This window comes from Zootoca vivipara, chromosome 13, assembly GCF_965207765.1.
Source record: "Zootoca vivipara chromosome 13, rZooViv2.hap1.1, whole genome shotgun sequence".
Classification (NCBI taxonomy): Eukaryota; Metazoa; Chordata; class Lepidosauria; order Squamata; family Lacertidae; genus Zootoca; species Zootoca vivipara.
In genome coordinates this window covers 26,295,845-26,322,125 of record NC_142596.1, presented here as the reverse complement: position 1 = coordinate 26,322,125, position 26,281 = coordinate 26,295,845, and the positions used below count along the sequence as shown (strand labels likewise).

The 26,281-nt window shown below is 46.1% G+C and overlaps 1 protein-coding gene and 1 long non-coding RNA gene across 2 annotated transcripts; one reads left to right on the top strand and one right to left on the bottom strand.

Annotated features, from left to right (window-relative positions):
- The first annotated feature begins 2,046 nt into the window (after positions 1 to 2,046).
- On the top strand, positions 2,047 to 7,180 carry LOC148683663 (uncharacterized). The gene is made up of 3 exons (XR_015946866.1): positions 2,047 to 2,263; positions 5,706 to 5,851; positions 6,496 to 7,180. It is a non-coding gene; the product is annotated as an uncharacterized LOC148683663 (long non-coding RNA).
- On the bottom strand, positions 2,066 to 25,743 carry NOX5 (NADPH oxidase 5). Its single transcript, XM_088657056.1, has 16 exons — positions 23,593 to 25,743; positions 22,791 to 22,941; positions 21,790 to 22,000; positions 16,179 to 16,413; positions 14,768 to 14,921; positions 12,475 to 12,650; positions 11,598 to 11,780; positions 10,348 to 10,480; positions 8,818 to 8,966; positions 8,272 to 8,439; positions 7,498 to 7,542; positions 6,505 to 6,629; positions 5,761 to 5,815; positions 5,554 to 5,653; positions 2,917 to 3,083; positions 2,066 to 2,197 (listed from the first exon to the last, which is right to left on the bottom strand). Exons 1-16 carry the CDS (start codon positions 23,701 to 23,703, stop codon positions 2,066 to 2,068), a joined length of 2,295 nt encoding a protein of 764 aa, XP_088513182.1. The 5' UTR covers positions 23,704 to 25,743.
- Between the last annotated feature and the right edge of the window lie 538 nt (positions 25,744 to 26,281).

The window sequence follows — 26,281 nt, the reverse complement described above, 5'->3', positions numbered from 1 at the left end:
AGAAGGCCCCCGCTTTGTTCTGTGGCTCACAAAGGTAGATGTTGGTACTTCCTTGGAAAGTTTGGCACAGCTGGACAGAATTTGATTTGTGCTAGCAGCACCCATCAAAGTCCAGCCCTGGCAGCTGCTTGCAATGGGAATATGGGAAGAACAGGTAAAAGTGGCAGACAAGATGTGCTGTCTGACCTGGTTTCTGCATCCCCTGCTTTTTGGGGGGTGGGGGAAATCACAATCTGCTTCTGCAGAAGAATTGCTTCTTATGCTGTGAAAGTAGCAGTGAAAATCCCTGGTTGGAAGCAAAATCTCCTTCCAATTATTCATACATCTGCTGATAGAGCCACATGAATTCTCTCTCAAGGAGGGATATTTTGGATGGTGAGGTGCTGGCTCCCTCTGGTGGCGAAGAAAATTAATGTTGGCAGAGGGAGGAGGGCTAAAACTCACCTTGAACGTTTTTACATTTTGAGCAGGTGGAAAGGGGCACAGGGAAGTAATAATTTAATTTTAAACAGGTCTTAAAGCCTCAGTTTTTCAAAAAGATAGTATTTTGAGGGGGACCGATTGATAAATTTTAATTGTATATAATGCTGGTAATGTGCACTTTGAATACTTAAATGTTTATTTTATTCTGGAATTCGTGGATTTGTATTGTAAATGGTTGCAAACCACTTTTGGAGGCATTTGTGCTTAAAAAGTCTATTTAAAATGTATTTTGCATTTATATGGCACTTTCAAATGTCCAAAGTGTTTCACATCCAGTGCCTTGCTGCCATCACTTGTTATCCATCTCTATTTTCCCTGTATTACAGAGAGGAAGGCTGAGGCTGCAGGCTGGGAGGGGAGGTTTGGCCCAGGCCACTTGGTGCTGTCACAGCTAAGGAAAGACTTGAACCAGGCACTTTCCTGATCTGCCTCCCAGTGTCTTACTCAGGATGCTGTGCCAGCGCTGGGCAAATAGATGCAGATAAGCTGGAAACATGAAATTGTCTTTGGGTGGTAGTAGGCGTTTCCCAGTAGTGATATATGGAAGTGAGAGCTAACCATAAAGAAGGCTGATCGCCGAAGAATTGATGCTTTTGAATTATGGTGCTGGAGGAGACTCTTGAGAGAGTCCCATGGACTGCAAGAAGATCAAACCTATCCATTCTGAAGGAAATCAGCCCTGAGTGCTCACTGGAAGGACAGATCCTGAAGCTGAGGCTCCAATACTTTGGCCACCTCATGAGAAGAGAAGACTCCCTGGAAAGACACAGAGAGCAGGGCCTTAGAGTGGCAATATTGGGGGCGGGGGCTCTCAAATGAGCCAGTCATGCATGTGTGAGCTCGGAGTGTCTTCTGTGGCATTGCAAGGAATTCTGGGACGGGTTGCGCTACGCAGCTGGCAAAAGCATCCCGAGCCAGCCCAACTGCTGTTCCTCACCCTGAACTGAACATGTTCAGATGGTGTTTCCTGCTTGGCAGGGGGTTGGACTGGATGGCCCTTGTGGTCTCTTCCAACTCTATGATTCTATGTTCTTCTGCCCCTAAGGAGCCTGGTCAGCTGAGCTTTCCCCACTGTCCTTTCCCATTGCAATCGTGACTCTGCAGGAGACATTCCCTTCTCCTCCTTCTTGCATACAGTTGCAAGAGAGAAGAGAAAGGGCCAGAACCCAGGTGTGTGTGTGTGTGTGTGTATGTGTAGAGGGATCCAGATTGGGATCACAGCAGGGAACAAAGTGTTCAAGCCCCCTCTCCTCCCCATGCTGATCTCCCTCCCAATCCAGACAACTGCCTTTCATGCTGGCTATTTCAGAAAAGAAAGGTCTTTTTATTCAATGGTAAACTACATGATGAACCACAATGTGTTGTTTGGCCCATTCAAACACAAAGGAAGGGTTGATTCACAAAGCATCTCTAGGACAGCAGTTAACAAAAAAAATTTCTAATGACCACTTGAAAATTGCTGGGGGTCTTGGTGAACTATTCCACAAATGTTCCCCCCCCCCACAAATCAAAATGCCTACTTAACTCACGCATAACTTGCAGCCTTAACATCTCAGTCCAGGATGGCCCCCGGGGATGCTGCTTAAAAGTGCTCCTTGAAGAACTGGAAGTTGAACTGCTCACAATGAGCTTTGATGACCTTGGCAAGAGCTGGAGAGCCACAGAAGAAGACGTGGACCTTGCCTTTGTTTTCTTTCGCTAGTTTCTGAAAAAGCTGGGGGTACCGGGAAGAGATACAAGACAGAATTCTAACAACTCTCTTTTCAAGTTTCAGAAGAAGGTAATGGCCTCACCTTGGGCTCCCCCGATACATCTCAAATGCATTAAAAAAAATATTGCATTTTTATTCTGCCCTTCCTCCAAAGGTTCTGCCCGCACCCATTTTATTTTCACAACAAGCTCTGTGGGGTCAGTTAGGCTGAGGCTGCCTGGCCCAAGGGAACCCACTGAGCAGGTTGAGCAGGCATTTGAACCTGAGGTCCCTCCCCTGTACCAGCGCTTGTCCACACTTCTGCTTGTCTGGTGCCTAGAAAGCATGCATCCGAGAAGTTTTCCGCTTTCCCAGCACTGCCTGAGTGATTTTCCATTTGCCCCACCACTTTACCAGGGAAAACCCACCAACCCACAGAAAACCCGATAGATGTTTCTTCTGATTCAGATTTATGGGCTCTCGAATCAGAAGATTCTGCGACAAGCAGAAGTATGGATGAGCCCAGAGTCCCCGAAATACTGACCTAGAATCTGTTCTTTAAAAGCAGCTCACACCACAGCCACAAAGATGCTTGGGAATCAGTCTTCCCAACCTGGTGCCAGGCAGCTGTTTTGGTGTCAGGGACTGGTGAGAGCTGCAGCTCAAATACGTACATGGGGCACTGGGTTTGGGGGGTGGGAAGCTGTTGTAAACTGTGTTAAAAGTAGCTTTGTGAAGTCTACCTTGTTCCAATCTGGGCGCCCCGGCTGGGTTCTTGTCTTGAGGCCCGTGATGGAGTCTTTCTTCTCCTTTTTGGCTAGGAGATCTAACGCCATCTGCAGGCCAATAGCCTTCATGTCATTCTTGCCGAGCGCAGAGGTCATGTACAAGTGCATCTCCAAGAAGCGGTCTGCACATCAGAAGGAACATGGAAAGATATGTGAAGCGTGGGGGTTGTGGGTTCAGGTGTTTGTGACCCTCCCCTCAACCCACCAGCTGCATAGGAACAGAGGAAATTGCTTTATATGGACCGAGACCCTTGGGTCCATCTAGTTCAGTATTGTCTACACTGACTGGCGGCAGTGGCTCTCCAGGGCTTCAGGAAACCTCTCCCAGCCCTGCCTGGAGATGCCATCGGGGACTGCAAAGCAGGGGTTCTTCTATTGAGCTACAGCCTCTTCCCATCTTTGGCCCTCATGAGATGTGGCTCAACACGGGCATGGCAACAAATACAGTCATACCTTGGGTTGCATCCGCTGCGGGTTGCATTCTTTCAGGATACAAACGCGGCGGACCCGGAAGTGCTTACTTCTGGGTTCCGCCACGCATGCACGCACAGAAGCATTTTGCACACTTCATGCATGTGCAGAAGCATTCTGCGCGCTTCATGCATGCGCAGAAGCATTCTGCGCGCTTCATTCATGTGCAGAAGCGCTCTATCATGCTTTCATGCATGTGTTCTATCGCCGCTCTGGTTGCGGACTTTTCGGGGTGCGAATGGCACCCCGGAACGGATTGGGTCTGCAACCCGAAGTACCACTGTATGTGCATAAAGCTCCTCCACATAAGAGGTGGGTGAGGTCCTGGTAATAATTAATAATAATAATAATAATAATAATAATAATAATAATATTTATACATACGTACATGCATACATATGGTACATGCCCCGACCATCTGGCTGGGTTTCCCCAGCCACTCTGGGCAGCTCCCAACAGAATATTAAAAACAGGATAAAACATCAAGCATTAAAATCTTCCCTAAACAGGGCTGCCTTCAGATGCCTTCTAAAAGTCAGGTAGTTGTTTATTTCCTTCACATCTGGTGGGAGGGCGTTCCACAGGGCGGGTGCCACTACCGAGAACGCCCTCTGTCTGGTTCCCTGTAACCTCACTTCTTGCAGTGAGGGAACCGCCAGAAGGCCCTTGGCACTGGATCTCAGTGTCCAGGCTGAACAATGGGGGTGGAGACGCTCTTTCAGGTATACTGGGCCAAGGTCATTTAGGGCTTTAAAGGTCAGCACCAACACTGAATTTGTGGGAATATTAGGGATGTGGATTAGGATATATTATTAGATAGATCCTATCCAAGCTTGTGTTAGCAAGCTTCCAATATCAGCAGAGTGACATTCCCCTTTTGCGCGCAGCAAAGCATGTGCGTTAGGTTCGCTAGAACCTCTATAACAATATTACACTTTATACTTCAATATTACACTTCCTGGCAAAGGTCCCCTTTGTCCCTCTTAAAAGAAATACCCAACACAGTGTTTATAAAATAAGATAGAGTTTACTTACAGTTTCATCCTGAGTTAACAGCATAATCTCAGAAAGGCAGGCTTGCTTAGAAAAGTTACAAATATATACATGTGGAGACTACTTGCTAAAGTAAGGCTCCATTTGGTCTCACTCTTGGCTGCAGGCCAAGAGGGAGAACCATCCTATCTGTAGATTCTCTGAAGATGTGTCCTCATCGAAGGAGGAAGTAGCTAAGAGAGCGAGTGACTGTTGGCTAGGGGCTAAAATCAGCTAATCTCATCTGCATATCTGGAGGGAACAGGAACTGACCTGTAGTCAGGTGTCCCTCCAGGTGAGTTCCTGTTAGTGGACACTCTAGGAACTGTTGTGACTTGTCTGCCCCAGTGTTCCATCCCACAGAATTGTGCTCAGAAACATACTGGGAGCCAATGTAGGTCTTTCAGGACCAATGTTATATGGTCTCGGCGGCTGCTCCCAGTCACCAGTCTAGCTGCCGCATTCCGGATTAACTGTTGTTTCTGGGTCACCTTCAAAGGCAGCCCCACATAGAGCGCATTGCAGTAGTCCAAGCAGGAGATAACTAGAGCACCACTCCGGTAGGCCCAGCATCTAACCGCATGTGGAGAAGTTCTGTGCTGGTACATTGGTACACACACAGAGGACCACCTTATGCATGCTGAACATGCTGGTGGCATGGCTGCCAGGAGCATTGGCAGTGGCACGCAGCGGGCATACCTTGCACAGCCCCCCCCCACTCCACCCAATGATCCATCACACATTTCTCTGAAATCATATTGAGAGATCAACTGAAAAATGGTAGGTTTTTTAACATTAATTTCAACAAGGAAAAGCCTGGATGTTAGAATGGAGAAATTCTGTGTTTTGAGCCAGTTCAGGTTTTCTGGCACCCCACTAAGAGAAAGGGAGAGAGGGGGGGGGAGGGTGCTGGGGGTGTAGAATGGTTCATGTGTGAATTCAGTCCAGTTTTCCCATCAAAATATATCCAACCTACAGTTTAAGCACTTTGGAAGCATCAGGGGGCACCATTCTGCTTCATCCTCTTGAGGATGGTGTTCAGTTTGGGTCACAGTTAAACAAAGACAAGGACAAAAATTGGTCACCTACTGCTAGGGTCTTCTTCGGCCTGATTGATTTCCAGCTGGGTCAGCAGGCTTACAAACCATTCAAATGATTTTTGGTCTCTGTTGATCCAGATAAAGTCAACCTAAAGACAAGAAGGTTTTACTTACTGCTACTGCTGTTCACTGTTTTTGTAGCAAAAAATGCTTTTCTGCACAAACATCCAAGCCACAGCTGAGGACGTCACCTCACCTTCAGGAGCTTCATGTTTTCCTGGCTAGAAGAGGTTTGCTTTCGCATACGGTGTCTAGAAAGAAGGAAAAATTATAGGGTATCTTTTGAGGTGAGCAGAGAATTGCCAGCCTCTCTAAGCAGCTGGCATTAACAAATACAACCAGGAATGGCTGTTGCTTATTACTTGGAAAGTTCAATGGTGATTTTTAAAAAGTGGCAACCATTTTTAAAAGTTGCGTGTATTGATTTACAAGAAGTAGACAAGGTTTTGAATCATACTGCCTTTTTGACAGTAGACCTGGGAAACCTCAGGCTAGGAGAGGGTTTGGGGTCGGATGCAGACCTCCAAGTACCAAAGGCAGATCCATGAAGATTCTCAGTAAGCCACACTTCCTCCCCAGAGCTACACTTCCTGAATGTTTAGGGAAGGCTGGAATGTGCCTTGACCTGCGATAATCCCTCTTGCTTACCTGGATGAAGACTGTAGAGATGCATCATCTGTGGTGACCTCTGGCTTTTTGGGGGGCTGGAATTTAGTCTGCTGTACAAGGGTACAGACACACCCGCTTTTGCCCTGACCCTCAGGGGGTACCCATGCGAGAATATAGCTCTCAGACTGAAAAGGTTTCCTCACGCTTGCAGAAGATGTTGATCAAATAAAAGATTGCACATTCTAAAACTAGTTTTGGAAATGGGGGGGGGGGGAAATGCAGGTTCTGCAACTTTGACAAAAGAATTGATTCTAATCTGCAGCAGACCAACCTGAACATGATGCTTTGCAAAATGGAGGCAAAGGGTGTAATCCCAATTCCTGCTCCTATCAGAACAGCATGCTCTGATGTGAAGATCCTTCGCGTGGGAGTCCCATAAGGACCATCGATGTAACACTAGGGAGATAACGGCACGACACTCATTTGATCCTGTTCGTGGTAAATCTGTTATGTTACCATTTGTCCTCGGAGACCGCAGAGGAGTTAACTGAGCTTTCAGTGAACAATCTTCTTAGTTAGTGATAAGGAAGAATTCACAACTGTGGGAGTTCAGAACACTGGCCTGCATTTGGGCCTGGCTTGCCTAGCGATTCACCACCCCTGCTATTGCCACTAGCCGCCACTTTCCCTCCCTTCTGCGATGCCTCTATGCGGCCATCGCTTTTCCTGTCGGTTGCTGTCTTGCTGCCAACTTTTCTCTCGGAAGGGCTTCTTCCCTGCATGATCCCAGCCCATCAGGGATTGTGTAACGAACATGATGTCACCACAGCACCAGATATAGCCTATTTATTTAGATTTGGCTACGTGACAGAACAGAGGGCAAGCAAAGCTTTCAGTTTCCTCTCACTCTGGGAGAGAGAGAGAGATTTAAACTGCATCAAAAGTGAGGGGACATCTTTTTAAGAGGGGGAACATTGTCCCAAAGCCCTCTCCCACATTTTAGCTTAGCATCACCTCCTGGCACATGCTAAGAAAACTGTGGTGTTAATATGCTTCTGTCTCTGTCCAGGGCACATTCCCACCTCTTTTCCCCTCAAGTGCCTACCTGCCCCCTTTATTAAGCCTTACAAACTCTGACTTCTGTACTCAGTTGCTTGATACACCCTGAGCTTTCTCCTGATACCTGGTTGCTCCCTCCTGCACCCCCACCCCCCAAAATAGGGCCTCCTTATGTCTCTGGGGAAGAGATGTTTCTATACTCTGTACAGAACCTGGCCTGCTTGTGGGTGCTCAGGGCATTTCATAGAGCAGCAGCAGATCTTACCTTGATGTTACAGAGTCTCTGATTCTCAATAAGCCTGCCAGGAATCTGTTAACAAATATGTTCTTGTTAGCAAAAGCTCCACCATAGCCCATTAGAAAGAAGAGCCCTATTTAGGGGTGGGTGGCTCTGTAAATTATTGTTTCTTTTGCTTTCTCATTTTCCCCTTTCTCTTTTTTATTATTATTATTTAACAAAGAATAAGGAAACATATGTTAAAGGACAGAAAAAGCACACCAACAATATACCCTGCCAGTTCACAGTGCTGATGTTCCCTAATGACTGTGCAAGTTTCCTTAAGAGGGCAATTCACCTGCAAGTCTGAAACCAGCACTGTAAGGAGAGATGAAAGAAGCTGAACTTTTTTCATTCAAAATAAAAAAAATTCCTTCAGTAGCACCTTAAAGACCAACTAAGTTTTTATTTTGGTATGAGCTTTCGTGTGCATGCACACTTTTTTCATTCAGAAACAGAGGAATAGGGCTGTGAGTTTAGTGCTATATAGATGCTGGCCTGGAAGCACAAGGGGACTGGTGAAAATTTTCATGTCTGTCTTAGGAGTCTGTTTGCTTCCGCTCTGTTCTCCTTGCACATTTGTCAAGATTCAAGAAAGGACCTAAGCCTCCTGTAGCCTCACTCCTGAAGGAAACTAAACCCTGCCGCACAGCCTCTGGATTCCTTGCCATATAGCAAGAGCTGAAGTATGCCTTTCGGTGCAGGAGAGGGGCAGGTCTATCAAGGATGGAATGTATACATATTTGCCAGGAGAAGCAAGACCTTTCCTCTTCTGGGTTGTGTGTTCCCCTCCTTGCACTGGCTGGCTGCTCCGACACTCGCAGTCTCCCAGCTGGGATGCCTGATGGGCATGTAAGATAAGATCTCAACCATCTCGTCGGAACTGCTGGCCACAGGCTGGTCCAGGTCAGAGGAGCCAAAGAGACATTTCTGGAACAAAAGTTCATGGTGAGCTGCAGGATCTGACCTGCGGCCCTCTTGGCCTTGCTTCAGCTCTGTGTTGCTGTCCACAACTTGACAAGGGCTGGGTGAGTCCGTGATGGGTTGTGCTCAGTATTCTGCCCACACAAATTGTAACCCCCCTCCCCACAAAAGACCTTGCTCCATATGGAAATGATTTCTCTAACAATGAATGTCCAAGCATGCACAGAGCCTCAGCTTTGCCTCTACCCCCACCCCATAACCCCCCAGTACCGTCTGCATCCAGTGCAATGCCAAAGAATTTAACTTAGAATCAACCCATTAAGATTTTAAAAATGCTATAGAAGACCCCACAATCATGGTTACTGAGTTGTTTTAATAGCAAACCTGCACCCATTTCTGGGACCTGTTTTTCTTCTTTGCCTTTCTGTCCAGCCATTCGGACCTGTGGCCACGACACTCCTGTTGATTCCAGAAGTATTCATATAGCCTGTTGGTCCACTGTCCCAGGGACCGTATATGCAGCCAGATGGTCCCTTTGGAAAGAAAGCAGAAAGTTACCCAGTGAGGAACACAAGCATCCTTAGCAGTCCTTGTTAAACTGAGCTGAGAGCCAGGAGCTAACCCACCTCATAGCAAGAAGCAGTTCAAGGCCACCTTTCCCAAATTAAGAGGCAGGAACTCACCACTTACTTACAGCAGACTCAGGGATGGCGTGTCAAGGTTTGGGTGGGCTGGAGACACCAGGAAAGGGATTCTACCTGAAACGTGCTGAGCCTGATCTGAGCTTTGCAAGCCTTTTGGAATATTGCAAACTTGATTTTGGAAAAAAAGGAGGAACAGGACCAATGTTAATTTCATAGCACATACAGACCAATGGGAATATCAAGCCTGGGTCACAAGAAGGGGATTAGGGAGAGAAGTGACTTTATCAATGTTTCTACAGAGAGAAATCCATTGCAGCATTGACGGGGGTTGCTTCACTATATCTGCACAGCCCTGAGTTGCTGCTCTGGGACAATAGCATGGGACTCTTTCTTCCTGGCATGACAGACAGTGGGACCAGACAGATTACATATCAAGGTTTTTACACCCTTTGCCAACCTGATACCCTCCAGATGTTTTCAACTATAGCGTCTGGCAGTGCTGGCTGGGAGTGATAGGAAGACATGGCATAAGTGCTAGTTTTAACCTACAAAGCCTTAAATGGCTCAGGACCGCAATACCTCAAGGACCACCTCTTTGCATATGAACCTACCCAGACCCTGAGATCATCCTCTGAGGCCCTCCTTCGTGTGCCGCCTCTTCGAGAGGTCCGGAGGGTGGCAACACAAGAATGGGCCTTCTTTGCAGTGGCTCCCCATCTGTGGAATGCTCTCCCCAGAGAAGTTCACCTTCATTATACACCTTTAGACACCAGGCAAAAGCATTCCTTTTAACCAGGCATTTGGTTGATTCAATTTACATCCTATGCCCTTTAAAAATGTGGGTTTTTGTGTGTGGGGGGGTATTGGGTTGCTGTTTTTAATTTTATTAAGTATTTTGTGGTTTTATATCTTGATTTTATTCTGTGAACCGCCCTGAGACCCCTGGGCATAGGGCAGTATATAAATTCAATAAATAATAATAATTGGCAGGGGGTTGGACTGGATGGCCTTTGTGGTCTCTTCCAACTCTATGATTCTATGATGAAGAACACAAGAATAGCCTGGCTGCTGGATCAAACCAGTGGATCCATCTAGTCCAATGCCTTGTCCTCACAGTGGCCAATCAGGTGCCTCAATGGGAAACACGCAAACAGGACCTGAGTGCAACCATTCCCACGACACCTGCAGGGTGCCAGGTTGGTGTGGGTTGACTGATGCCCTTGCCTTTAAACCCCAGCCCAGGCTGCTTTCCGGTTGGCTTGGGATCTACCTGCTTGCTCTGGAGCACTGCTGATGGTGAATGGATGCCATTCATACTTGGCTATGACTGGAATATTCAGGTACACGTAGTCACCAGGTTTGTAGTGGAAAAACGGAGGTCTCTTGATCACCAGATGAGTCACCTGGATCAAAAAGAGCAAGATGGGGCACATGTGAAGAGGGGAAAATGCTGTCAACTAAGGCAACATCTTGTTTGCATATGACCTGGAAGCACAATGCCCAGCTCACAGGAGGCTTCTAGATGGTCACTATTTAGCGGGTTGGGATTCTGTCGCATGTCAGCAAATTCAGGTTGCACAATGAGGCTGTGCATGTTCTATGCCAGGGGTGGCCAACTCCCAAGAGACTGCGATCTACTTACAGAGTTAAAAACTGGCAGTGATCTACCCCCTTTTTTGGGGTTCAGGTCAAAGTTGTTGTGCTTTTTTGTGGGTGCAGGGGAAAAAATTGAGCTTTTTTAAGGGGAGCCAAAGTTGTTGAGTTTCTTTGAGGGGAGCCAGTGATCTGCCAGTGATCTACCACAGACGTCCAGTGATCTACTGGTAGGTCACGATCTACCTGCTGGACGTGCCTGTTCTATGCAAATCCATTCAACAATAATTCTATTCAGAATGTTTGTTATTATGAGGAACAATTGAGGGAGTTAGGTACATTTAGGCTGGAGAAGAGAAGGATGAGAGGTGATATGAGTGCCCACTTCAAATATCTGAACAGGCATTCACATGAAAGATGGAGCAGCTTGTTTTCGCCTGCACTACAAGGTACGACCTGACACCAAGCGATTCAAATGTCCATAAAGGAGATTCCGATTAAACCTTAGAAAGAACTTTCTGACGGCAATAGCTGTTTGACAGTGAAATGTACTACCTTGGAAGGTGGTGAACTCTCCTTCATTTGAGGATTTTAAACAGAGGATGGATGGCTATCTGTCGGGGATTCTTGAGCTGTGATTCCTGCATTGCAGGGGGTTGGACTAGAGATGACCCTTGGAGTCCACTCCAACGCTGCAATTCTAGGATGCTATGAATTTCTTGGGTAAGGAAATTGATGTTAAAAATGCACGGAAAACTCTGGGATTGACACAGCATCCTATAAAACTCCCTGAAACAAATCAGAATGATTTGTAAGCTCGGGGAAATCAAATCAGATGCTCAAGCCACTTCCACCTCTACTCTGTTCGGAAAATTAGGTATTTTCACACATTTCCCCGTTTAATTCACCATTGTTTGGGAAGCAAACCTTTGAGGGCAAGAGGTTGATTTCTACTATGTACAGTCCTCCAACGTGTGACATGGCAACACCGAAGATCTTCTCTAAGAGGAAAAGAAATCCAGGCACCACAAACCACTTCCAAAAATTAGGACCGTGGACAATTAGCAAAGCCCAAATGAAGATGTAAGAAAGGTGAGTCCAGTAGAAGACCTGCTGGCGACAAAGAAGAGCATATTCCTTATTCAAGAGAGCAAGGAGGTGTTTTGAATGATTAAGGGCTTGTCTACACTTCTGCTTGTCCCACCACTTCCCCCTGGGAAAACCCGCTGTGTACCACTGAATCAGTTCAAATGTCAATCTTTTTTTTTCTGTGGGTTGAAGTTTCCACTGGACAAGAGGAAATGTGGGTGAGCCCAAAGTTAAAATCAGATGAAGGGCACACCAATAATTTAAAATAAATAAAGCTCAAAAGAGATTACTGACACTTGGAGTTGCTTGACTCGAAAGGCAAATGGCCTTGGCCCTGTATACCTGAAGGAGCGTCTCCACCCCCATTGTTCTGCCCGGACACTGAGGTCCAGCTCCGAGGGCCTTCTGGCGGTTCCCTCCCTGCGAGAAGTGAGGTTACAGGGAACCAGGCAGAGGGCCTTCTCGGTAGTGGCACCCGCCCTGTGGAACGCCCTCCTGTCAGATGTCAAGGAAATAAACAACTATCTGACTTTTAGAAGACATCTGAAGGCAGCCCTGTTTAGGGAACTTGTTTGATGTTTTATTGTGTTTTTAATATTCTGTTGGGAGCTGCCCTGAGTGGCTGGAGAAACCCAGCCAGATGGGCGAGGTATAAATTATTATTATTATTATTTGACGTTAGCAACAGAAAGGAGGAGGAAGTCAAGTACATCACCTCAAAATGGCCACCCTTGCGGACAAAAGTGCTAGAGCACACCAGCATGAGGGCGATGAGGAGCTGCAGCACGAGACCTGTGAGGGAGGCAGTTCCATAAATCCAGCCAATCCCAGGCCGGGTGGTGAAGAGGTATTCCCAAAGCTGATAAGTGCCTTTGATCTGAGACATTCTCACTACAGGGGGGAGAGAAAGACCTCCACTCAGAGAATTCAAGTCGTGCAGTGGACTAGCACCGCAATAACGGCATTCTGTGTTATGATATGAACCGTGAAGCTCTAAGACAGCCTTCGCCAAACTTGCATCATCCAGATGAGAGTTGGACTACAACTCCCATAAACCCCTGGCATGTTGGAGCAGACAGTACGTCTGTTTGTGTAGGCAGGGAATGTAGGGAGTGCACACACTTTCTTCAAGCAGATAGCACTTTTTGTATGGGAACATCCTGATCCGTTCTGCCCACATCAAAGCATGTGAGCAAAGAGCAAGGTGTTGGAGAAGGACCAGAGCATGTCTCTTTTAGACCTTTAAACAATTCCATTTTAAACAACTGTCCAGATATGCACTAAAGCACATTTTAGAGCGTGCAGAAGGGGCTCAGAGACGTGCCCGAGCCTTGACACCGCTCTGGTCGAGGGTCAGCAGATGAGGGGCTCAGCGAGACGTCGGAGCCCAGGCGCCGCCCCAGCCAGCAAGAGGGGAGACCTTGCCTTCCGGCGCCCGAATTGAGGCACGCACCCACACGTAGGGCGAAGGGGCGGCGTTTTGGGGTGCCCAGGCTTTTATGCTGGCCGAAAAGCAGATGGAAGCCATTGCTGGGTTCTGAAAGTAACTAGGCGGTCATGTTTTCTAATGTCTCTGCACTGTAAATAGTATGCACAATAAAACTCTTAAAGACAACGCAGACTGGAGCGTCGTTCCTCGAGAGTAGCCGCAACAACCCCCTGACAACTGCTATAGCACAGTTGCTTCAAAAACTTGAAGCAGATGTTTCAAAGAGTTTTAGAGCAACTTGGAAGATTGGAGTAGGCGAACGAGGTGATAAAATGATACCATCCAGAAATGCCAGAGCAGGCAGCCTTTAGAAACAAAACACAACGATACATTAATGTATGCAATAAAAAAATAACAAATTCTGATTTACGCACTATTGCGTGTGAATATTTCAGATTTCAAAAATAGGTGTTTTAGCGCAAATTAAAATCCTGATTAAGGGGGGGGAGCAACATGCTGATAAAATGACACCATGGGCAAAGGCAGTAGTTCAAGTATGCCTATGTGGATATGCATGGCAATAGGCATCACTGCACAAGTAAAAACCACACTTCTTTTTTTAAAAAAAGGAAGGGAGAAATTAGTGCTAAGTCATTTACACCTGTGGAGATTGTGCTATTGGACTCTTTAAAAAAGTCAATTTTTCTGTAGCCTATAAAAAGATGCAAGCACCACAGGGAAAACACAGGAGAGCGGCCCATGGGTGGCTAAAATCATTGTTATGTCCTTATGGTGGAAGTGGAAAGTCCACAGAGCCCCCAGGCCTACCTGTTACTTCATTTTTTTTTATAATAATTTTTATTAATTTTGTAAAGACAAAACATACAACACATACAAAATAAGCTCAGTCCCTTCATTTTCCCTCCCCCCACAAGGCCACTTCTGCCACCAGTGATACCCATGGGCATTGGGAAACAAAGGGGTCCATTTTAAGCTGGGTTTGACCTCCCCCCTCCCTCCTCCCCCCTCCTCCCCCCCCCTGCCACTGAGAGGACATAGGCGGAGGATCTCTGGGGTTTGGTCTATCCCCCAGCTAATTCTTCAATATCACTTTGCTTAACAACAAAACAACAGATAGGAAAGAAAAAGAAAAAAAAAGAAAAAGGGAAAAGGGAAAAGAAAAAAATATAAATTCAATATCTTATTCTCATCACAGTTTGTTTGCGGCTTCCCCGGTTCTCTTCCTCCTGGATTTCTTAACTTCTTCAATTAATTATGGCGGGTTTTCTGTTCTAATTCAAAATCTTATTCTTATCATATTAACTTAACCCTCCTCCTTCTTCATGCTGCCCCCCTCCGAGTCCCCTCCTGCCACTAGGGTAACTCGAGGGGTTCAGCAGTCAAAAGGTTCCATTTTTGTGTCTGGGTTTCCTTCCACCCCTCCCTCTCCCCCCAAAACACCCCCTGCCACTGGGTGCAGTGAGGCCTACCTGTTACTTCAAAGGAGGCATGGTAGGATTGAAAGGCCATATATATATATATATATAAAAAAATAAATAATTAGAACACTGTCACTTACCAAAGTTGGCCACATGGGCCCCTGTGTGAATCGCTGTTAGAACCGCCACTGCATAGCCCATGAGCTGGTGCAGAATGACATTCTGGTCTAGAGGCAGAAGCCTGGCTAACCAGGTAGCCCGCAACCAGGTCAAACATCGGCGCAACATCAGCACCTTCAAGGGGTGAGAAAATAGCTGTAGAAGTTAGTTGAAGAGCCATGTGTTTGTACCAGCCATGCTTCTAAAAGGACAGTGCTCCACAAGCATATGAAATGGATTTATACTGAGTCAAAGGTTTAGTCCTTCTAGCACAGGCTTCCTCAACCTCGGCCCTCCAGATGTTTTTGACCCACAACTCCCATGCTCCCTAGCTAGCAGGACCAGTGGTCAGGAATGATGGGAATTGTAGTCTTGAAACATCTGGAGGGCTGTATAGCCTGACTGGTTGTGGCTCTTCGCAGCACCAGGGCTTTTTTTTTTCTAGAAAAAGAGGTGATAGAACTTGTTGAGCTTCTTTTAGGGGAGCACCCACCACACTACCCCCACACTACACCACACCAATTGCCGTGCCACCCCTGGACGCAACCTCCATCACGCAACACAAAGTGGTATGCCAAAGTGCCGCAAAGCTACAGAGGTGACGCAATGCACCAAAGAGGTGACGAAAGTCAGTCCTGGTGAGTTCTGGCTGAAAAAAGAATAGCCTGTGTACTTTCCCAGACATTTAGAGATGGCTGGGGATTGAATCTATGCATGCAAAGCTTGTGTTCCACTTCTTGGCTATGAGCATCTTCTGGAGCCTGGACAAAATCAAGGATGGCTGCCAAGGATGCTTGTTAATTGGGCATTGTCAGATACAGAATGCTGGGCTAGGCGAATCTATTTATTTCAAACATTCAAAGCACCCCTAAGCAGCAACATTCGAGATTTGACGACAGAAATCAATAAGGGGGCCTGCAACAAAGTGTTCCTTTCCACAGTTCTGGTGGTGGTGGTATGGAATGGAGTATCATGGTGGCTGAGCCAGCCATGCCCTTCTCCAAGACACTCAATTGCATCCCCCAACCTTTTCTTCTTTTGTTTTTGTTTTTCCAATTAACACTCAACTTATTGAGTATCTTCAGTCCTCAATGGGTTAAAAAAATATTTTAAAGACTTCTTGTACTTTTGTAAACCTTGAGCATGGCCAATATTGCCCTCCTGTTTCTCAGTAGCCCTACTGTGGCTCAGATCTTGCTGGTACTCACCGCCCGAGTTACTTATTGGAGGCCATGGGTTTTTATTAGCCTTAGAGGAGCAGCATAGAATACAAACAGAGAGAATTAACTTGTTCTTGTGCCGTCTTTTCGCTGGACCTCTGTTCTGACCCACCACGGCCACTTCTGTACGCTTAACACATTCACTACATAATGAATTCATCGCGTTACTCACCACTATAAATGCACAGTTGAAGTTCAGGCACTGACCGCAACCTTTGGCCAACATGATCCAGGGGCCAGAGTCAACATGCTTCAAGGCCGCAAAGGTGAAGAGGAGGATGTTCACACACAGGTAGCTGCCTAGGAAGAGAAGCTTGCTCCTGTTGTTATGCCAATAGGCTGGGCGCAGGTAGCGTGGCGCATGGCTCTTCCTGAGAGCAGTGGGGGGCTTTAACCAGCTTGCAGCACTGCGAGAGGGGAGAGAGAGACCCAGAGAGAAGAGACCATGAAGCATGTCAGGAAATAATAATAATAATAATAATAATAATAATAATAATAATAATAATAATAATAATAATATATTTATACCCTGCCCATCTGGTTGGGTTTCCCCAGCCACTCTGGGCGGCTCCCAATAGAATATTAAAAACACAATAAATACATCAAACATTAAAAACCTTCCTAAACAGGGCTGCCTTCAGATGTTTTCTAAAAGTCAGGTATTTGTTTATTTCCTTAACATCTGATAGCAAGTTGTACCACAGGGCAGGTGCCACTACCGAGAAGGCCCTCTCCCTGGTGTTAGGGGGTGAAACTTACTTTTTGCAAATTTCTTCAGCGAGCAGTCTTAAAAATATGGTTTGGTTTGTGAGAAATACAAATCTGCTATTATTGATGTGACTGGACAATGTGCAACTTGGTAAGTCTATGCCTGATGAACAAGCACATAAACTGCTTTGGGCTACATAGCTTGCATAACCCTGAGCTCATCAGCAGTGTACTGTATATTATTATACAATGGCAGCTGCTGCCTACTGGGGCTGGTAGGGTAATGGATGGGACAGAGGGCAGGACTAGAAACCACAGGAGAGAGGGCTCTTGCGTTCAAATCCTGCTTGCAGATTTCCCACAGGCATCAGGTTGATAGCTGTGAGAATCAGGATGCTGGACCAGACGGGCCCCTGGCCTGATCCAACAGGCTCTTCCATGTTGCTAAATATATGTACCAAGAAATAGACCTAATAGGAGTATAGCATCTAGATCAAGGGAAGTAATAGTACCACTGTATTCTGCTCTGGTCAGACCTCACCTGGAGTATTGTGTCCAGTTCTGGGCACCACAGTTCAAGAAGGATACTGATAAGCTGGAACATGTCCAGAAGAGGGCAACCAAAATGGTCAAAGGCCTGGAAACGATGCCTTATGAGGAACGGCTTAGGGAGCTGGGTATGTTTAGCCTGGAGAAGAGAAGGTTAAGGGGTGATATGATAACCATGTTCAAATATATAAAAGGATGTCATATAAAGGAGGGAGAAAGGTTGTTTTCTGCTGCTCCAGAGAAGCGGACACGGAGCAACGGATTCAAACTACAAGAAAGAAAATTCCACCTAAACATTAGGAAGAACTTCCTGACAGTAAGAGCTGTTCGGCAGTGGAATTTGCTGCCAAGGAGTGTGGTGGAGTCTCCTTCTTTGGAGGTCTTTAAGCAGAGGCTTGACAGCCATCTGTCAGGAATGCTTTGATGGTGTTTCCTGCTTGGCAGGGGGTTGGACTGGATGGCCCTTGTGGTCTCTTCCAACTCTATGATTCTATGATTCTATTGGGTGGGCAAAATTAATGTTCACATAATCCTACTTCTACCACAATGTTTTGCTTTCCCACAAGCTCTTTAGAGAGGACATCTGAGAACATTCCCCCCTCTGTTTGAAAGCACATGACTCCCTCCACCCCAAGAATTCCAAGAACTGTAGTTTACCCCCTCAGAAGCTACACTTCCCAGCATCCTTAACAAACTACGGTTCCCAGGATTCTTTGGGGGAAGCAGCCATGTGCTTTCAATGTATGGTGTGACACAACCACTGTTGTTGAGTTGTTTTCTTCAACCTCCGAGCATGACTGATTGCCATTTGGGGGTTAGGAAATAGTTTCTCCCAGGGGCAGATTGGCAGGTGAACTGGAAAAGCACAGAGGGAAACGTACTTTCCCAAATAGCATGTGGCTTGGCTCCCTTGCATGAGTTATCTGCGGCTACTGTTCTGAAAGCTTTGTTACACAGTGGCAGCTGAACTGTGGCTTACTGGAAACAAGATTATGTGGGCTGAGAATGGCTAGTGGGTGGATGTTTCTGCCTTGGGTGAGGCAGCTCAGGCCAGTGTACAATTCAATATGTATACAAATACTGGAGCATGATAGCTCTGGGGTCTGGCTTCTGTGAACAGCATGTGCTTCTAGCCTCAGTGATCACACAGAGCCACCTGCTGGTTCACTCGAGTACCAGAGGACTGTTATCACATATGGAAAGATTTCAGAAGATGCAGGATCTGCTCGATGGACCCTCTTGCTGCAGCCTGTCGTGTTTCTTTTAGACCAGAGAAGCCCCCGTCTGTGATGCCCAAGGATCGCTTGACAAGTAAAGCACCAAACTGGACAGCAGACCCCAGATTTGGCATGACTTAGTCCTTGCCAGGAAGCTCAACACAAAGAAAAGTCCATTGGACTTTGTCTAAGCCCTATGGAATTCTCAAGTAAAGCGATAGGTAAAGGTTGGTTCTGCCTTGGCTCCTCTCTGGAACTGACATTCTTTGCTTCCAGATGTAGGCTTTATTATATTTCAGGCAGATTATTTCAGATTCAGCTTTTCCATGTGTGTGATCGGTTGACTCGCGAGCTTCCACACCAGGCACCCCCAAACTGCGGCCCTCCAGATGTTTTGGCCTACAACTCCCATGATCCCTAGCTAACAGGACCAATGGTCGGGGAAGATGGGAATTGTAGTCCAAAACATCTGGAAGGCCGAAGTTTGGGGATGCCTGTTCCACACATTCCTATTTCTTTAACCGTGACATTCACTGCTATTTTGTCATTTGCCATCCACAGAATGGAAGATGGTAGGACGTGCTCTACAGGGAGCTGGCTTCAGGCACCAGGTCCATTGGCAGACCAACTCTGTGTTATAATGTCTGCAAATGTGACATGAAAGCTGGCAACATCAACGCTGCCTTGTGGGAATCCTTTGAGGACGACTGCAGTGCCTGGAGACAGATCATGCATCCTTAGCAGCAACCAGAGGAGGAATGACTGCTAGGCGGAGAGCAGAGAGAAGAAACGCCACGGTGCATCTGCAGCAGCAAAGTCAGATGCCTTCATCTGCCCCAGTTGCAACAAAACATGTCTCTCCCATATTGGTCTCTATAGCCACAGGACTGCCATGTTCCAGTGCAGCCCAGCCGGGGTTGAGTCCCAGTTGGCTTAAGCAGGGTTGCAGGTGTATTGCGGTCTGGACAAACCAAGGTCAAGCAGTTTAGGTCCAAAATATGATCCAGGGGCCAGGTCAGGCAGCAGTCTAACATTTAGCATGACAGGGAGTTTAGGCATGGTATAAAGAGAAGGAACTAGACTCAGGAGCAAGGAGCCAGAGACCTGTGTTGCTTCCAGCAACTAGAAGGCTCAATAGGATGACCTTACATACTTTGGCATCCTAGACAATACCCTGGCAACCATTTCTGGTACTGAATGAGTTTCAGGGATGCCTTACAAGAGGATTCCTTACCCACAGAGCCCAAAGATGCATGCTATGCACTTTGGCTTGGAACTGGAGCTTCTGGTGCCGGCATTCTCCTCTTACAGCTCCACCAGGTATCAACCCAGAGGACCCCTATAGGGGAACCTGCCTGCTCCTCAAGGTCATTGATCTGTGGGGTGTCTGGTTTGTCTTCCAATGACTCCACATCTGGCACCAGGTCATGGATAGGCATGACACTGCTTTGGAAAAAGAAACTGACACAGAGGCTATAGCTCAGAGGGGCTATTCATTGCTAATTTCCCTCTAGCTCTCTCTCAGAAGCCAGCAACAAAACAGGCTGAACCTGCAAGGACAAAACACTCAAATCGTGATGCCGAGAATCCATGGTAAATGGGACTTGCTCATGAGTAAGCAAAGGACGGTCTTGGCCACAGGAGAGGTTACTGCTAGATAATATGGTGCTATGCTAAGTTTTAATTTTGGTTCTGGTTAATTGCAGAAAAGCAACACCCCAGCAGCGCTAGAGGGCTCCAGCGTGGAAGCAGCTAGAGACAAAGATACAGCCCTTCTCTTTTTCCAAAGGGAGTTTTCTCCTTCCGACCACTGATCCTTGGTGAATTCCAGAGGGACAGCTGCTCTAGTTTTTTTTCTGCAACCAAATCAGCAAGAGAGACTTGGGGCACCTTTAAAAGATGGGAACCTATTTATCGCGGCATCATTTGTTGGGCAGAACCCACAGCCAAGCACATCTGACAAAACAGGCTCTCATCCATGAAAGCATCTGCGGGAATAAATGCGTTAATCTTTAGGGTGCCACAAGATGCTTGGGCTGTTTTTCATCTGCTAAGGAAACCGAAGTCCTCTCTGCCCCAGTGTTGCAAGCCGCAGCAAATTTCCGCCGCAATGACAGCTGACAGCAGCGGCAGCAGGCTCAAGAGTTCCAATTACGCAGAGCTGAAACATAGCAGGGGAATGCAGCTCATCCCCAAGAGAATGCAGGCAGCTGGGGCTGAGGGAAAAGGGTGCAACTTTCCTTCAAAGAGGCTCCCAGAGCGAGTTTCTTAGCCTAGGAAGCAAGCAGGGGCAGGTAATTATTTCTAAACCCCAGGTGCTGCTGGCAAGAACATTTCAAGGTGTCAAAGGGGGAAATATTTCTTTGTCAGCCAATGAAAATGACTTGTCTAGGCTGAGTCAATGGTTCAAAGCAGCCTTACCCAACCTGGTGCCCTCCAGCTGCTTGCGGCTACAACTCTCATGAGCCCCAGCCACCCAGCCTGCAGAGATGGCAACTGAAACCTGACACCACCACCTTCCTTCTGCTCCTGCTGCTGGTATTTCCCAGGCTCTTTGGCCCAAGCTTTTGGTCTGATGGGTGCACAGCTTTCTAAAACTAGAGATGATGGTGTTTCCTGCTTGGCAGGGGGTTGGACTGGATGGCCCTTGTGGCCCATCCACTTCCAACTCTATGATTCTATGAAATTAAGAAAAGCGGGGTGTGTCAGGCCCAGGCCCAGCATAATTTTAGGCAGCTGGTAAAAAAAAAAGTTCCTGTTTTAAGAAAGCCTTCTCTTTCTCTTATTTCTCTTTGATGTTTGTTTGCGATGGCTGTTTTGGAATTTGTTACAGTAGTTTTGGTGTTTTGTGTTAATCTCATGCTTGGTGTTTTAACGGGGATTCTTATATATGTCAATATCATTGTGTTGGTTGGATTTGCTACCGGCCTCGAGTTTCTTTTGAAAATTAGGCGGGATGTAAATTTTAAAAAATAAAAAAGTGTTGCTTTGGTGGGATGGATCCTCCTGTAAGTGGCAGAAAGAATCGTGAGGCGGAGCTGAGGATGAGAGAGCTCCGCTGCCGCCTTACTCCTGCTGCAGGACAGTGCAGCAGCATTTTCAGGGGGGGAATTTGAGGTTACAGGATACAGAGAGGGTTAGGACAGTCTTCCCCAACCTGGTGCTCTCCAGCTGTTTTAATGCCACAACTCCCATGGACGCCAGCCAGCATGACTCTATGATGCCAGGAGTGGTGAGAATTGTCCAAAACATCTGGAGGGCATTGGGTGGGTTGAGAAAAGTTGGATTTGGAGGTGGAAGAGGAAATACCTTATGGTTAAGTTCTCCATGACCTCTGGGAAGCGCTCCAGCTCCTCCCTGAGCTCCTCAAAGGTGATGGACCCACTGTTGTCAGAGTCAGCCGACTCGAAAAGGGCTAGCGTGAGGTCATCTAACTTCTTCTCTGGCAAAGATATTGAACTCTCCTTCAAGCATGACTCCAAGACCGTGCGCAATTCTTCAGGTTCAATGGACCCACTGCCTACAGTGGAAGAGGATCTCCAGTCGGCATCAAATAAATTAATCTGCAACAGGTCAGATTTAAGGCAGTTGGGGCCTCTAGATTGGATTACCGCAACACAGGCCCATGCAGAGCTTGTCTGAGGCCCAGAGAGGCATGGGGTGTTCTCGCTTTTATTGCTTCCCTCTCCTTCCTGTTGCTGCCTGTTCACCTGTCATTTCCAGGTGTGCAAGGAGAAGCAGAAGCAGTGGTGTGAATGGGCAGTGGTGACAGAGGCAAGCAGGAGGGGACACTCGGGAAGTGGACCCACTGAGGGCATTTTGCCCAACAACAACGACACACTCACACACACAAATATGAAATCACTGCTAACTATAATATTCTTGCATCTTAAAAAAAACCCTGAGGACTTTTTCATAACCTTTTTTTTTTTTTTTGCACTGAAGCAACAACCAACACAATGGATTTGGACATGCTGGGCTAGCCTTGTAAATGCTCTAACATATTTCATAGCCCATGATTTGATACACTTTCTGAAGACTTATTTCAGGATATAGTGAGATGCAATCAAGTTATGCTGGCACTAAAACAGAAATAAAGTTCTGCACCAAAATGAAAGCTACTTTTATGTCTGTTACGAAAACATTACTGATCTGATAAGAAAACATTGCTGCAGTCATTTACCATTCCATGTGAATGGGCCAAGCCAGGAGCATTGGTAGTTATTGCCCTAAGGTGCCAATGCTGGGTAGAACAATGATCTTGTTTTGACAAAATGCAAGTGAACAAGGGTGCTGTTTTGGAATTTTACCATCCACATCATAAACTTGGAAGAGGAACCGGAGTTTGTCTGTTTCACTTCCATGTACCAGCAGCTTCAAGGCCTCCAGCAGCTCGTCCAAACTGATGGTGCCGCTTCCATCCAAGTCAAACAAAGCAAAGAAACGCTCAGCGAAAAAGGACTATAGGAGAGGGCGAAAATGTTTGCAAAGTCAACTGGGGGGCGGGGGTTAATCCAGTAATGGAAATCAGACACACACACCCTCCAATTTCTCACTAGTCTTTATTTAGACCTTGCTTCAATATTATGGGAATGGAAGCAATTGAGTACTTGAAATATTAGTGAACTGGGGACTTTCAGATAAAAGGGGATCTGGCTGGTAATTAAAAACCGGCTCAGAAAAACCGCCCCCCCCCACTCTGACCTAGCCCCAAATCCCCCAATTGTCAATATTCCCTTTCTTATTCAGTCCCTACTGATACCAGCATTCTCCCGCCACCCTGCAATGAGGTTTCCTCCTCCCTACCCTTCATTCTCTGTCACTCTTTGCCTGCACTGCTGATTTTGCTCTTTGGCACCCTCTTTCTCTGCCAATGATCTCCTAGTCTCCATCAGCCACCTTTCTTCTGCACACCACCCCCAATTAAGCATCTCCAGGTACACATGTGCAAATCTGTATGAACAAATTCCCTCCCAAAGAAGGGGCGAAGCCAAATATCTTCATAATATTTCCTCACACAGGGGCCGTTCTAAGCAAAAACATTGTTGCATTGTCATAATCCTCAGCCCAATTGGGTTTCCTACCCCATTTGACAAAACTTGCCTCCTTCACCTTGAGAGCAGCTTTGAATTCGTCCAGGTCGATCTCTTTATCTTCCCCGGCGATACTTTCAAACTGTTTGGCTACCCACTCGAGCCACTTTGTGTCATCATCCAAGTTCATGATGCTAAGAAATTGGAAACCAGCAGGACCTTTAATTTTTTTTTTTTTTTGCAGTCAACTTTGGGCTGATTGTTAACATTTCTGATCTGAACTTTGCATTGTAAAAGATAGTTCTCATAATGTGAAGGAACCACCTCAGGTATGGCAGAACATGTTAGTTAAAGGGGACAGTCATTCAGTGTTTTGTAAGCAATTAGATATTGCACCCTAGTGACATCAAAGCTCTCAATATTTTATTGCCAGAAAGTATAGTAGGCAGAAAATCTGAATGGCATCCACACGCTGGTAAAAACAGCATAGTAAACGAACCATACTGAAACCTGCTTTTGAGGTGAGTTACAGTATGGCCCTTCATTTGTACCTGGAGTGCTTTCCTGGAAGTCATAGCTATCTCAAGAGACTGAGAAGATTGCATCTGCTTTTACCAGGTTGATAACTTTCATCAAGAGAGGTGGGGAGAGCGGAATCCTGCTTGTTCTCATTGGCCTCTCCGCACCTTTTGATACACTGACCACAGTATCTTTCTGGAGTGGCTCTGGGATGTGGAGGTTGGGGGCACTGTATTGCAGTGGTTCTGCTCCTAACTTCAAGGCAGTTTTTTTTCCAGAAAGCTATTCTGAGGGGCTATTGCTTAGTGCCATGGGAATTGTCCTATGGGCTGCACTCTCTTGGAAGGAGCAGGCCTGTAGGTTGGTGATATTCCTGGATGCAGTATTGTCACTGGTGGCTTATTTCCAGCTCTGCCTGGTTTGCCATCTATGTCCCTTTTGGGACAGCAATTATTTGGCCATGGTACTCCATGCTCTGGTAGGTTACAGACTGAATTATTGGGATGCGTTCTATGTAGGGCTGCCCTTGAAGGTGACTCAGATACGTCAACTGAGCCAAAATGCAGCCACCAATGAGTTCCATTTAGAACTCATGTAATTTCTGTTCCAAAAAAAGCTGCACCAGTTCCTTGGCTCAGTTCAAGTTGCTCACATGAATGCTTAAAGCCCCGCGGACTTAAAAGTGGATGCCACATTTGATGAACTTCACAAGTCTTCCCATACAGATCTGAACTCTTTTGTTACTTTCAGTGACAGTGACCAAATCATCACACTATTTGGTGCCTTATCTGTGAGCGACTAAACAAACACACAAATTTCTTGCTTGGCACTGTGATAGCTAAGAGAAGCAGCTGTATTATTACCTATTGCATAGATTTGAGCCAACCAATTTGGTTAAACCTCTGCCTGTTTGTTTAAATATCAAGATTCTCATCTCATGACAAATTTTTCTTTTGCATTATCCTCAGCTTGAGGTTGGCTATTTATTGCTGCATTATATTTAAAATGCAGCTGATTGTGATGACTCCTGTCTTTTCTTTACATTAATTAAAGTACCTAACCTTTGCAAGATTGGATCATGTCCACACAACCTGAGTCATGCTGTGCCTTTATTTTCTAGCTGTCAGAAACACACAGGAAAATATGTCCTATTCATGTCACAGCCTTTTTACTCATCTTTGAACAGAATCCTGCTTGTAAAGCAACAGATGATGGGTGAGCTTGTGACACCAAAGTTGGAGATGGGTTGCTATGGGAATGTCAAAACCAGGTAACAGCAAGGAAGCTACTTATATTTTTCTCTTTTTGATGCAGAAAAGATGCTATAATGTGTGAGAGAGTTAAGCTGCCTGTTTTGGAAGGTAAAGCCCAGCCTGAAAGAGAAATTGTATATGTATATGTATATGTATACCGGTATGTGTATTTTACTTAACCAGATTGGGAGCCACCAGTGGTATAAATATGGCAAGTGTTGATTAGTTGTGGCGTGAGAGAAGCAGGTTTACTATCATGAAATGCACTGAGTAGTCAGTTTGGGCCTGTAGCCTACCTTGGAAGATTGCTGTGGCTATCTAGTGCACACTAAAATACATTGCAGAAATATGTGCACACATTCACCCTTAGCTGCTCTCTTTTTGTCAGACTGCAGTTTGATGGAAATCACATTAGTCAGGGGAGGACTGTTACCATGAATGCCATTTAATGCAGTATCACTGACTTAAGTATCAAATAAGTTTGTTCTCTTTCAGCTGAGCATGACTGTTAATACTCATGGCCAAGTAATGATCCAGTTCCCTAGGCAAAAATAACCATCATCCTTAAACATCATGAAATGAGATTTTCATGATGTACCTCACCCAAATCACAGGATGGGTAGGGACTAAAGGGTCATTTAATTTAACCTCCTTGCCCAGAGGAAGGACAATTCATTCATCAGCACACACATCCTTGCCTCAGATTTATCTAGCAATTCACATGATATACATCAAAGCAGAGAGCATAAAGAGACCATAAAAACGAAAAGATTCATGCAAGCTAGTCAAGCCACACACATCAGGTATAGACAAAAAAAAAAGCTGTGTGTTACCTGCAACGTCCGTCCCAGAGACTTCTTTGTCTAGCTCCTCAGACTTCTCCCTCCCCCAGCAGTTTACAGAATCTCTTGTACTTTCTAACTCAGTATATATAAAAAAGATGTAACCTAGTGTAACATAGGAGATCCTATGGTACAAAAGTATTTTAAACATACT

Excerpts from the sequence above, each read along its gene's own strand:
- NOX5 (XM_088657056.1), bottom strand. The coding sequence starts at position 23,703 with ATGAACTTGGATGATGACACAAAGTGGCTCGAGTGGGTAGCCAAACAG. Across the intron at positions 16,414-21,789 it reads ATGGAGAACTTAACCATAAG|TGCTGCAAGCTGGTTAAAGC; the intron begins GTATTTCCTCTT and ends CCCCTCTCGCAG. Across the intron at positions 8,440-8,817 it reads GGTCCCAGAAATGGGTGCAG|AAATGTCTCTTTGGCTCCTC; the intron begins GTTTGCTATTAA and ends CTTTTGTTCCAG.